The sequence below is a fragment of the Taeniopygia guttata genome, chromosome 1A (assembly GCF_048771995.1).
Source record: "Taeniopygia guttata chromosome 1A, bTaeGut7.mat, whole genome shotgun sequence".
In the NCBI taxonomy this organism is placed as follows: domain Eukaryota; kingdom Metazoa; phylum Chordata; class Aves; order Passeriformes; family Estrildidae; genus Taeniopygia; species Taeniopygia guttata.
In genome coordinates this window covers 44,288,977-44,303,017 of record NC_133025.1, presented here as the reverse complement: position 1 = coordinate 44,303,017, position 14,041 = coordinate 44,288,977, and the positions used below count along the sequence as shown (strand labels likewise).

The following is a 14,041-nucleotide window of genomic DNA, read 5'->3' as shown; positions in this document are numbered from 1 at the left end:
GTGGTAACGCAAATACAAGCTTCCCCTAGAATGCATGTAATATTATTTTAAAGGATATTTTGGCAAAAGGATACTGTTTTCCAAGGCTATTGAACTGTGTAATTCAAGATCTGCTCAAGTACTGGACATAGAAACAGTAATCTGATGAAAGAGTAGCATGTCCCAAACTTTTAAAGCAACAGGCCTTCTGTTATATCAGTCAAAACATGATCTTTTACTCTATGAGATGACAGATGGCATCAGTTGGACTTTGTATATTGAGGGCAAGTACTATATATTTAAGGGTTGACTACAGAGGGGAAAAACCAACAAGGGTGGTCCAAAGGAAACTAAGGAACAAAGAACCAAGTAGATTTAAAAACAAAAATAAATTACTAAGGTAACATCTGTTGCTCTTAAACTTGGTTTATTAATTTTGAATGTTAGTGCTGCTTTAGTGTGGATTGTCCTTATGTCTCTTCTTCCCAGAACATAGATTCCAGAAAGAAAAAAGCATTATGGGAACAAAAGTGGTGAAGGAATGTAGTAGGAGAGGGAGGAAGGAATTGGCCATCTCTCTCATTGTAGAATGGTAGTGGTCCAAATTGTCCTTGAGCCTGTTGTGACAGGACAACAGATACTGGTTTTAAATTAAAAGAAAGTAGATTCAGAGTAGATAAAAGGAAGACATTTCTTATGCTGAGAGTGGTTAAAACACTGGAGCAGTTTGCCTGGGAGGTGGTAGATGCTCCATCCCTGGAAATGCACAGTCAGGTTGGTCAGGGCTCTGAGCAGCGTGTCTAGTTGAAAATGTCTCTGTTCATTGCAGGGATGTTAGACTGGGTGACCTCGAGGGTCTCTTCCAACCCAGGCCATTCGGTGATTCTCGCTCAACTAGACTAGTTCAAGACTTATGTCAGCTAGTGACATTATAATAACAGGGTTCTTTTTTCCTCCCATGGAGTTTTACAGCAAAACTGCTCCAGTACTTCTCCAAGTGAAAAATTTATTTTCAGTACTGATCCTTATTAAAGTATAAAATTATATGATGCTGAAGTAAGATTCTGTAGGGAATTTGAGTCTACGTAGAGGCAAAAATTTAAATTTAACTTTTCATAAAACATTTTCTGTTGGTGAGACAAATCTTTGAGTTTGGAAGTTTTATCCAGATCATTGACAGTAATACCAGTGTCAGCCTCTGCAACACAATTAACACACAGAATGTAAAGTAGCTTGCTGTGCAAGGGTTTGGCTCGCTGTTTGTCCTTGCCAGGTTGAGACTGTGTAAGCATTAGGCTCTAAAAGCAGAAGAATGATAGTGTTTATAGTTTGGAAGAAATTATTTTCAAGATGAATATAAAATTTTACTTCTTTCTTCTTCCTGAGAAAAGAGGGAAAATGTGTCTGCCCAGTGCAAGTGTATATTTGGAAACAGTATTCTGTACATCCTGTTTGATTCTTTGTTTCTTGACAGAAATTTTGCAGTAGAATATCCATCTGTCTTTAAAGTGTAGCTTGCAGGAGGATCCTACAGAATTTCTGCTTTTTTTTTATGGTATCAGTGTTGCTTGCCTGGCATTAGTTGCAGTTATTTTACCTTTTTATAATTCTATTTAAAATAAATTTGAAGACTACATGTCATTCAGGTTGTGTTTCCTAATTATTCCTTTCTGGTTTAATGTTATTGACTGACATTAATACTTGTTGTTTTCCAAGGTTTCCTATATACTAATGCTATCTTACAGGTCTGACATTTACTTGCAGATACACAGTTTTCTTTTTTAGTGGTTGCTGTTTGTCTCCTCTGCTGAGTCAAGATGGAAGCATTGTCACTGACTCAGTCCTATATAACCTTTTGTTGTTGTTTCTTAATCTTCCTCTGGTCTCTGTTCAAGGTCCAAAAAACTTGCTTGGATCCCTTCAGGTAGAGAATTGTTTATACAAAAAGGAGGTAATGTGAAGTTTGAGCAAGCGTTCTTTGATGTGCTACTCTGTTTGCTCAGTCTGGAAGGGGAGTGGCCTCTCTAAGTGATTAACCGGAGTCACCCAGATTACGTAGTGGTAATTTCATTGTTCAGATTAGTTTCAGAATCTGGGAACCTTTTTCTGGACTGCCTCAGTTACTTGGAGGAAGAGGAATATCTTAAGATTGTGTGTAAAAGACATGCAGGGAAGAATGATCTGCTCAGGCAAAGAAAAGGAACATCAAATGATACCCAGAGATATTTAATCTTAATATCTGTTAGTCTTCATGTAGAATTCTTGTTCTGGAACCAAGAGTGACGATTCTGACAGCTTGATGTATGGCAGTTGCCTTCTTTTGTATGTTTCAATTAAGTCATACCTTTATTTTCTTTTCCCTGGCTTCTTGAACCCTGAAAAATACCTGTTGTGAGGCTGTCACCTGTTGAGACTTAATTTGGTAGCAGGATGTTGGTGCAGGAGTAAGACAGAAGAAGAGTTTGCATGTAGTTACTGTGGTGGGAATCATAGTGGCCAGAACTTGTTGCAGTGGAAGAACACACTTCTGCTTTACTTTATTTCCTATCCATTTGTCATCCTATTCCCTTGTCATCTTCCCTTCACAGCATTTGCTGCTGTCCTTTATTTTGTTCCCAGATATTTCAGATCCCAGGTTTTGTTTAGCTAAGCTAAATAGGCTTTTGGCAAAACTGCAGTTTTTCTGATTAGTTTTCTGGTACACAACAGTTCTATCATAGTGCTCTCTGTAAGGACAGTCTTGCCTTCACTTTGATGTGCACAAATGATCAGTATTCTGCTTCTGTGGAGGTACTAAACTGGCTTAAGCAGCCTCATGCTTTCCTTTCTGCCTCGTAGGGCATACAGCCACCACCTTGTTGCCAACACAGCTATTTGCAAAGCTGCTTGACAACACATATGTTAAAACTCTTCTTTCCTTCCCAAGTTGTCAACTAAGTAATCAATTTCATTAAGGAATAGTGTCTTACGTGTTTAGTATCTTGGCAATGAATACTGAAATGATCCATGTGTGCGTATTCAGTTGACCATTAAATGGCAGCATGAACACTTCAGACAGCCATTTGTCTGAATGCTGTAACAGAACAAATTGGTGCCATGCTGGGACAATCTTGACTGCTATGTAAAAATTAATACAGCAGGGAAAATACTGTAATTGACTTATTGTTTAGAGATTTTCTGTTACTGACGAATCTCTGAAGTTGTACCAATGACAGGATTGGAGAAGGAAAGAAAAGACAATAATTCATACGCTTTTAAAAAATACAGAGTCAGAGAAGTTTATAAGTTTGGGTAAAAAATGTTCATGTATTCAAACAATTTTTTGAACCATAGTTCAGAGATTATTTATTTCAAGAATAAGTTCTGTTTACTGATCCTTTAAAATGTCTCAATGGAGCTGTTAAACTTAATCAGCCTGACTATAAGAAACTGGTTTAAGCTGCTGTTTCTGTCAATAGTTGCTTTCTTAGTTGTGGCAAAGTTTTTTCTATTTCTCTGTTATTTCAGGACAAGTAGTTATACCACTGGCAGTATTATTATCATCAGGCAGTATTATTATCATCAGAAATCTCTAGAAGAACAGAGTACAAAAGAGACTGATAAATCTTAGGCATCAAATGTCTCAAAAGTGTCTGTTTTATCATACTGGGTTTTTTCCTTAATGTCTTGTTTTGTGTCTCTGTGTAATGCCTTCAGTGCATCAGATCTTCTGTGTGGCCTGTTATCTGTTAGGAAAATATGCATATATGTAATGGATACTCTACAATGTGTTCTGTACCATGGTGCTTATTGGTCTCTTAATTAACTAAATGAAAACTTTTCCTCTGTTGCGATATCATTCTTCCTTAAGAGAAAAAAATTCTAAAACAAACAGTCAATTACTGTGAAAGAGTTTGTTTTTCCTATTTTGTTGGGGTTTTTTTGTCTTCTGCATGTACACAGAAGTGTAAGAGAAATGCATCCAAAATTATATAATTTTAACTCGTTCATGGCTCTTCTATACTATTCTTAGGTACAGAGCTGTACATGCAGTAATTATGGAAGGGTTTGGTTTTACATTTGCCTGATTGGCTTTACTGTCAGACTTTCTGGGTTGCTTGATGCGGCTTTTTTTTGTGTTCACACTATACAGAATGTGTATAGAGGTTCAACAAGTAATAAACAAAATAGCTGGCATTTGGAAGAAAAATTGTGAGCTAGAAAACTAATTTTTTATAACAGTCTTCATTTTGTGTGCAGTCTTAACAATTACAAAGTTTTTTTCCTGGGATGAGTTCTCACCTGGTGGTTAATTTCCATCATAAGGTTTCTTCAACACCTTCCTCAGTGCAGTTAATTTCTGTTCTAAGAGAAAAAGGCCAAACTGTTTTTTTGTCTTGCTTAGAAACTTGTAGCCTTGTTCTTTGTTCCACCTAAACAGGTGTGTCTTTAGTTTTAATCTCAATCTATATTGCTCTGGTGCCTTTGTCTCTTAGTGCTTGATTCAAGAACCTTGAAATTAGTTGAAAGCTTTTCATTCCCTTAGGTCTTGGGCTGTAAATAAAACTTTTTTGTCAGCACAATAAGAAGCAAATGTTGAAGGCTCTGGTGTGGGAGTTCAGGTGCTTAGAGGACTGGTGATTCTGGCCTGAGAGCTACTGGAGTTTGGGAGAAGGTTCTTTGGCGTGAGATTATTTGATTTGATGCCTGAGCTGTGATGGAAAAAAAACAAAGCAGCCTTGAAAACTGTGCCTTTTATTGACACAATTGCTCAGGCTCACGAAAGATTGCAGATGCTTTTCTGTCTTTGAACCAACATTGTCTTCTTGAACCTAGAAGGAATTTTCTCCTCAATGTTCTTCCAAAGACTTGCTTTTTTGCAAGTCTGAGGAAGATTGTATCAGAAGTGATAGTGCAATTTTGTCAATCTATTGCTAAAATAATTTGAGTATTAGGGAGCAGCAAGCTTTGCGTGCACAACTCTTTTTAAAAAATACTTTTTCCTGACTGCTCTATTAAGGCTTTATGATTATTAATCAAAGCTTAAAAAATTACAGACATTGCCTTTGGTTTCCAGTGCTCATTACATCTTTCGAGATCTGAAGTTCTGTGACTGTCTGGTACTATTTATGTCACATCCATGTAGCCTTTCAGTATTTTCCTTCCCCTTCAATAGAAAAGAGACTTTCAGTTTATGGGTCTGACAGCATGTGTAGAAGCTTTGCCAGTCAGCTCATTTGTTTTCTTGGCTTAAATGTCAGCCAATTTAACCAGACTCATACTGTGTTTTTTCACTTGGCAGTTGAGAGGACAGAGCCTTTGATAATTAACATGGAATTATTAATCAGTACAACATATCTAATCCAGGGAGATCTATCAAATAGAACATCTCTGTTGATTTGGCTGTTTGATATTGCTTGAATCTAGGTGGGAGCAAATACATGTCTACATTTTAAAGAATGTAAACTTGCTGTGGTTACCAAAGTAAAGCTTTTTGAGTCCAGAAAAAGAAGATAAGCATAGGATATGACAGAAGAACTGCAAAATTTGATCTTTTGGACAAATTTGGTGGTTTTCAGTGTTTTCAAGTCAGTACCAGTAGCATAGTTAAATATGCCTGTAGTAATGTTCAATATATATATTTTTACTTAAAAGATTAATTAAAAAAAAAAAAAAACAACTACAAACCCCTTGTACTAATTTGTGTCCTTCATTATAATTTAAAGGCAAAGGAATTGGGGGGAGGGGCATGAAGATAAGGAAAAGTATTCATATTCAAAATTAAATTAGGACAGGGCAATTTCCATATATTTCCTCTCTTTGGAGTGGTTCTTCCAGTTGATGATCTAGATCAGGAGCTGAATATAGATGCTCTCATTCACTTAGGGAGGAGCCTATTTGCCTATATTAACTAGTAAGACTATCCTCAGATAAGAAGTTAACCTTTGTAAATACCTTTGTACCTCCAATTTTGAGTAATTGTTTGGCTGTGATTTTGTAAGTACATAAAAAAAGGCTTCACTGGGAAAGTTTAGTTCCATATTGAATATTGTTCATAAAGGAAAAAGTTGTGAGGGTCCTTTTGTCCTTTTTGCACTGGGGAGGTGAAACTAAGCTGAGGTATTTAACTTCACAGTTTTCTTTCATCAGTAATAAAGGCCTTGTTTGTTAGGTGTCACTTATATCTGTACCATGTCAGTTCTTTGACCCAATGCAGCATAAAGCAAGTAATTTTTTAGCAGCTGTGTTCCTGATGAGAGAGTGTAGTTGACCAGTCTTGTGTTGCTTCCAAAGGCCAAGTGTGGAAAAATGCAATAGAAAGTTTTTTTCACTGATGTGAACAAATGTGAGTTGAGGCAAATACAAAAAATAGATGCAAGGACTAAAACTCCATGTTTGTAATCCATTCTTGTAAGTAGAATTGTGATTGTAAGGAGGTACATCTGTACTATATGTGAATTTTATGAGTGCTCAAACTGGTTGTTCATTATCTTGGATAAATTATCCATATTTCTCATTAGTGTAATTAATAGTTTGCTCTATATTTTATGTACAGCATACTAATATCAATGGTTATGTTTATTTTTTAAGTTCAAGTAGATTGCGAACAGTTTAATATAGTGGAAAGCTGGTTTCTTTTAGAATAAAATGGCAATATCCTTGACAGGTGTTTCTTATTTCTGTTTGTAATTAATACTGTCTGCAGCACTCTTGAGATTTTCAGGCCTGCCTTTCTGACACAAGGAGTTCATACATAGTGTTTTATTTGATGTCTTGTGCCTGGGCTATAGTTTGCTAACCCATCTTTAAGAGCTGTGATGCATCCATGCTGTTGCTCATAGTGTTGGGGTTTCTGATCCTCTCATTTCCTCCCTCTTCTTACAGGTGAGTTTTCCAGAACAAGAACTGCCTTTAGAGGTTTTGAAAATACCCTCTGCCCTGTAAAGCAGCCTGTAAAAACAGTCTGGCTGCAACTTCACTGTCTAGCTAAGTGGAAAAGTAATTTTTAAATGCTTAATCTCTGTGTAGATGGACCTTGATGCAGTATAACTTAGGGAAACAGAAGAGTCAGCGCTTAGACTGATCCAAAGCTAAATGAAGTTGAAGGACAGGTTCTCTTTGATTTCAGAGGGCTTTGAATCAGCAAAATCTTAGTGAGCTTTTGGTATTTGCCACCCTTGTGAAATAAACTGACTAAAATTTAAGGTGTTAAATTGCTTTATTGGTTTTGAAATTCTCAACTGAATTTGTTTACATTTACAAGGATTAAGCACACATAGTAATTGTGTATGAAGATCTTAATGCCTTACTTTTTTAACTTCCAAGAAACTATGAGTCTGGGAAATTGAAGGAAGTGGAAGGGCTTTTGAAATGTTAGCCATTGGCAGTGTAAGACCTCTGAATTTTGGTAACTGTATGAGTGCAGAATCTAGCTGAGTTACTGCTTTGGAATCAAAGTGCTTTCATGTCTGTCTGCAGTACAGCCTTGTGAACATATGTATGTGCTAAATGGGAAGTGCTGTCCTTCAGGCATCATGGGAAGGATTGGTATGAATCAGAGAAAAGTGAACCTAAACATACCTGTTTGAATCTAATCTTAGCTGGATCATTTTAAAAAATTGAGTTGTTTTCAGAACTGTATTATCAAGATCACTTTTAAAAGATGTTGGGTTCAAGATAGGGGTTTAAGAACCAAGTTACTGAAAGTGAATGTTGGAAAATAGAAAAGGTAATTTTTAGCATTCTTTTCAAAGATTAACTTACATCACTTTTAAAGACAAAAAGAATAGTTTTCAGGGTTAGACTGCAGATTGTAAGAAGCATCAGTACCTTTAATACAGTATTGCTTCCTTTATTTCGTATAAGGATTGAATAAATATGTCTCTGCCAGCTTTTGTAGATTGTATCAGATAGTGTCATATCAGATTGCTTGTCCTCGTTCTGTCTGCAGAAGACTAGAATTTGCATTAGTTGCATTCAAGTGTATGCATCTATCTACTGTGACATCTGAAATAACTTCATTTGGGTATGACTTACTCAGACTAGAGAAATTTACAGAATAGAATAGTCAAGCCTGTGGGCTCTGTTCTAAAACTAAATATAGAAATAACTGTATTCTTTTCACAGACATTAAGAATTTGGGGAAACATTGCTTTTACTAAGCAATTGCTTCTACTAAAGCAATTATTCTAATCAAGTAACTCCATTTTGGATTTAAACTAGATTTACTTTTAAAGGCAGATAAGAAGGATGCATCTGCTATTAACTGGTGAAAATGAGTATCAGACAGTTTGGACACATCTGTGCAAGTGCTGTCATATTGGAGAAACAGTGTTAGTTTTAAATTGTATAGATCATATTTCCAAAGCTCTGTTCACTGATGTCTTATCTTAAACTTCCAAAATTGAGTAGTTTCTGCAACTTTGGCCATGAGAATAAAGAAGTAGAAAAGAGGACATTTCTAAGCACTAGATAGTAGTCAATTCTTCCCTTTTCTTCCTTCTTTACAACTCTGAACTAGCAAGAATACTGGTACCTTAAGGGAGAAAAATTTGGTTTCATATCGATGAGCATCTTTTCCTTTAGAAAGCTGACATATATTTCAGTAGAATATTCTGTCACATGTGGATTCCCACTCCTCATTCCTTTTTGCTGTTAAATTATTTGAAAATCAAGCCATTAATTAATTCCGAATGTTAAAATGGTACTTCATTATTCCATGAAACCCTGCCATAACAGGAGAAATGTTGTAATTATAGTTAACAAAATACTTTGGGACTTTTTTATTAGCCTGAAATTTAGAATGTTTCCTGGACTTTGTAATCCATATATCTGTTAATTTATATGTAATATACTTCAGCAGTAGACCTTCATTTAGATTAAAAAAAATGTGTAGGCTTACATACTTGCAGGATCAAAAGCCAAGAACAGCCTGTTTCCCTTTAAAGGCACCTGTTTTTTCAGTTGCTACGCAAGTGGAAAACTGGAAAGAAATTGTTGTGCTGGCAGGGAGCTTTAGGGCATTACATAGTTAAAAATTGCATGTATCCTTTTATGAGAATAATACATGTAGGAAGATGCAGGATTCAAAAAACATCATGGGAGAATTGAGTAAAACTACACATAAATGATGTGTCCTTCCAATTTTTTTTACAAAATTGGCCTTTTTGCAAAAACATGGGCAGTTTCTTTTGAAAATGTTTGAATGCAGAAATAAAACAGTTTCAAGTAAGATCTTTGTAACCTGGTCCTGAACAGGAAAAGTTAATGTTCCCTTTGGATTTTTATCTGAATGCAGTTTCCTAACAATAAAAATATCCTGCTTTTGATTTAGAGAGAGTAAAATTATTCATACTAAGGTGTGGCTTTATTGCACATACAGCAATGCATTAAAGTTTAGAAACTGCTGGCTTAACTGTATCTACAGCCGTATATTTTACTTCTTGTGTATCTCTACCTAATGCCAGACTGATTCCACTTTATAGTAGCTGTGATTGTCTAAATTACCCTGTTTTGTACTCGACCTCTTTCCCCTTGGATGCAGCTGTTCCTTTGCCAGTGATTTTACTGTTTATCTCAAACTTTGGAGCTCATATCCCAAAGGTCTTCTTTTATCCATCCCTAATGTGTTACTTGCTGTCCTAAACAATCTAATCTTTTGAAAGTTTAGCTTATATATGCACTCTGCTACCACCAACAGCCACTTTCAGATTTGTTCTACCAATTTGTTCTCATTTTTATTATGAAGCAGCTTAAAAAAGCTTAAGTTCATTGAAATGTGTATAAAGGGATGCTGTCATTATAAAAGTAATTGTATTCACAGTTTGTTATTAAATGTGGATCTTTGGCATACTACTTGTTGCATTTCTCTGTTTAAATGAGAACATTGAGGAAAATTTGATGTTTTGTGTGATTAAGAATTTTGAAAGGCAAAGAAGCTCATGGGGGGGAAAAATATATGAGGGTTTCAGCCTTCGCTATGTTGTACTTGTGTTGAACACTGCTTATGTGATTCTTGGAGTCTATGAGCAGATAAACAAGTTACTGAGAAATAACATCAAGGGTGAACTGTCCATATGGAGTAAGGAAAGAGAGCTGTGCCTCTTGTTATGCAAGGGCTCACATATGGCACACCACAAAGTTCACTTGCCAGCTCGGACTTGTGGCAGCATGTTTATTGACCTGGACCTTTGTTGTTATGGTTTATTTGTTTACAACTTTCTAGGGACAAAGTGCCTTCTACTTTGTTTTCAGTTCCATCCTACTGCTTGACTCCTAAGAGATACCTCCATTCTAGCCACTGTTACCAGATCCTGGCTGTCCTGTTTCCCTAGGAGGGATGGTGTTGGAGAACTGCTTTTGTGTTTAAGACTTTCAGTGTTGTCCCCTTCTTCCATTTGTGAAAAGGGTAAAATATAGAGGAGTTTGCTAAGTTTTCATTATAAAAAATTGGGCTGAAAAAGAGAAAAGGTTACAGTCTCCTTCTGCTTAGTGGGATAAGTGAAGGAGGCCACAGAGCACACACTCAGCTAGTTTTCAGATGACTGTTTCCTTAGTTTTGGACTGTAACATTGGTGATGAAGTTAGCTGTTTTTCTAAAAAAACCCCAAACAAACTCAAACGTACTTTTTTTTTCCCAAATAGAAATACAAATTGCAAAAGTGTATGGGCATCAACCTCTCAAAACATTCTTCTTCAGTCCAGTAGAGTAATCTTGCTTTAAGGATATTGTTTTAAGTATAACTTGCATATTGCCCAAGTTTTCTGTAAGCCTTCCTGCATTTTTATGTCAGTCAGTTAAACTTCATTTTCTGATTAGCTAATTTTTTCTCACTTTCTGTTATTTATTTTTGTTTTCAGGCTTCCTTAAGCCAGACTCAATATTGGTAGAATGAAAAAATTTAAGAGAAGACTTTCCTTAACCTTGCGAGGAAGCCAGACCATCGATGAATCACTGTCTGAGCTAGCAGAACAAATGACAATTGAAGAAAACAGCAGCAAAGATAACGGTAAGCATATCTTTTACTTTTTAGAAAATGTAAGAATTTTGTCAGGCCCTATTCAAGTGAGCATTGCTGGGGTTTATTTCAATTTTCACAGTTGCAGGGATTTTCTCTCTAACCTTTTTTCTTTTCTTATATTCCTCTACCCTAGTTCTTTCAACAGCTTGATATGTTACTACATACTGGTTTGGTTTGCTTTGGTATTGAACTGTTAAACAGCTGTTTATCAAAAGCTACCTAAATATATCTTTTTATATCGTGTGCAGCAAGGCTTATAGATGCTCTTGCAGTATATTTCAATCCATTGTATGGATGTAGTGGGTCTTGCATCAGCTTCATATGGCTTCAAATTCAGTCTGTTATCGAAATCATTATTTAGTAATATGATTGATTAATTGCTTAAGCATTCCATATAAAACTGTTTACCTTACACTGGTGATGCAGTGCGGTAGTCTAAATTCTGTCATCTCTTCATGTCTCTCAGAAGTACTTCACCAATATGAAGGTGACTAGAAACATTCAGGATAACCAGCTTGTCTCTGTATTTTTACATAAGTCTTTGGCTGATCCCATAAATGTGTCGGCTGCTGTAAAGTCCACATTAGTGATGATGCCGCTTTTGGATGCAATCTGCAGTTATAATGACTGGAAGAGGTTTTGTTGCTTGTTCTGTTTCCCAGGCTGCAGCATTTAAGTCATATTTCATTTTCAATGCTGATTAGTGTTATTTTTTGCTTTGCTGATATTAAGAGTTTTTTCGTTTATTAAGAGATCTGATTTTTATTTTTGCCCCACTTCACAGCAATAAAGGATTCTGAATTTTCCCATTGAAAACTGACAGGGCCAGGAAGTTTGAGCAGAGGTAGAGACAATGAAATTTGCCCTGAAGATTTTTAAAACTCTATTCAAGATATATTGCATACCAAGATTTTGGAAGCAGAATTTACTTTTGGCAAAACAAACAAATAATGTTTTTAATTTCTATCTTTAATCCCTGGTATATTCATTGCTATTGTCCTGTTTTTAATATGGGCCATGCCCAGTATTTTGAGAGACTAGTTTTATTACAGCTTTTTATATGTTGCTATAACAGGTCTACTCTATAGCAACAATTGCAGTATTTTTGCACTGATACCTATTAAGTCTTTTTTGAGACACTGAGTTTATCCCACATGATTTGAGTTGTCCCACATGATTTCACTTGTAATCGCCTTTGTTACTGATGCATATTTTTTCAGACCTGTATATACTTCTGCAAGATTGATTTCATTATGTAAATAAGTGCAAAGAATGTTACTTTCACGCTGAGAAATGAGCATGAAAAAATCATTACCAGCATCAATGAGTGTACTGAACTGGGTTGCTGAATTGATTCATTGAAACTGAATCCAGAAGGAATAAAAAGATTTTACCTTAAACTGGACCATGTGCTGGGTGTCAGCTCAAGGGACAGAGACTACAATAACTTGTTTAGATAAGCATAAGCTTATGACATCTTAAACATCTAAAAAACCATTTCTGGCTTGTAATATTTATCTGAGAATAATCCCAAACAGTAATACTTGGATGTCTGCATGTTTGTCACCAAACTGTGACAAGCTTATTTTGTCAGTAGATATTTAAAGTGTTAAAATAAGTAAAAAGTACAATTCAGGAAAATGTTCCTGATTGCAAAGTACTTACCTAGTTTTTAGTGCTCTTTTTATTTTACTTTCCATGGCAATTCATTGGCCAAAGGCAATCTTGCATATTAAAATTGTGATAATGATATACGCTGTGCTTATACATGCAGAGCATTGTTGATGCCTTAGTACAGTCTTCTTGGATGCACTCAAGGTGTTGCAGAACCTCTTGAATGAAGACAAAAAATACAAACTGTACTTTGCTGTGCCTAATCTTTAACTCATCATTTCTTGTCATTAAAAAAAGTTTTACTGACACTTGCTGCCTTTTTTCAGATTCTTCCAGAATGCAGTTATTAGTACTTGTGCTATCTTTGATCTTGCAGATGTGAACAGGATACTACATTGTAGATTTTTGTTTTTCTTTGTTTTTCCTTTCTGACCCTACTTTTCTTAGAAAGTAGGGTTGGAAAATGCTTGCTGCACTAGCTAGTCTTGCTTTTCTAAAGGACACTCTAGTTTTCCCACAGATAAAGATATTTTGGAAAGAGTGTTTTTCAGACAGACCACAGGGATTGGGCTTTGGTTAACAATAATTGTTGAAAAATCAGCCAAGAAATTATATTTCTCTTTTGGTGAAAGACCAGTTTAATAAAGAACATTGCCTGGAAAAAATCCTGCAATGGGCATTTAAAAAAAATTTGCTTACAAAGAAGTGCTTTAATGAGAAAGATTTTCCTTGGCATCTTACAAAATCACAGTGCTAAAAAGCCTGCACTAACTGTAAATATCCAACTGAGACACGTGAGAGCATGTAGTCTCTTGAAGAATAATTTGTAAGTGATAGCTGAATTAAGATCTTGGAAGTGCATCCTTTACTGTGATGATGCTGATCTTGGGAGGCAGGAGTAACCATCTCCTTAGTTCTGCTTTTAAAAATAAAGCTCCTTTACCCTGTGGAACAGAGAAACAAATGTGCCCAGTTAAAAGGCTTTGAATCTGTTCCTAAAGAAACTTAAAAAGCACTCTCTAATAAATTAAAGGCATGCCAATATATTAATCTACAGAGAATCAGAGTCAGGGATACAAATAATCTTCATAAACTGATTCTTTATACGTGCTTTATTTTCAAGCATTACATCATGAACTTGAGAAATAAGAGTTGAAGGGTATTGAAACTGTGCATTTCATGTCAGAAGGCAAGACTAGATCCTGAACGCCGAAAGTCTTTACAGCAGAATTTAATTCCATTGTTACTGTCCAATTCTTTTGTTTTAACTTTTTCTTTCCAGCAAATTGCTCATCTTGTCTCCTGTCATTCCATGCTGATGTCTGTGTTCACTGAGGGTTATAATTTTATACATGCTAGTTTTTTCCTGGGAAACAGCTGTGTTACTGGGTTATAGAGATTGTAGAGACTGTGTCCATAGAAAACCACATCTGTGCTGACCTAGAATC

At 35.8% G+C, this 14,041-nt stretch overlaps 1 protein-coding gene across 4 annotated transcripts in view; it reads left to right on the top strand.

Annotated features, from left to right (window-relative positions):
- CDK17 (cyclin dependent kinase 17) overlaps positions 1 to 14,041 on the top strand; it is a 90,353-nt gene that overhangs the window by 25,061 nt on the left and 51,251 nt on the right. For all 4 annotated transcript variants that reach the window (XM_012569108.5, XM_012569106.5, XM_012569107.5 and 1 more), the window contains exon 2: positions 10,819 to 10,967. In XM_012569108.5, the coding sequence (XP_012424562.1) occupies positions 10,850 to 10,967 (118 nt within the window). In that variant the 5' untranslated portion in view covers positions 10,819 to 10,849. The remainder of the gene's footprint in view (positions 1 to 10,818; positions 10,968 to 14,041) is intronic.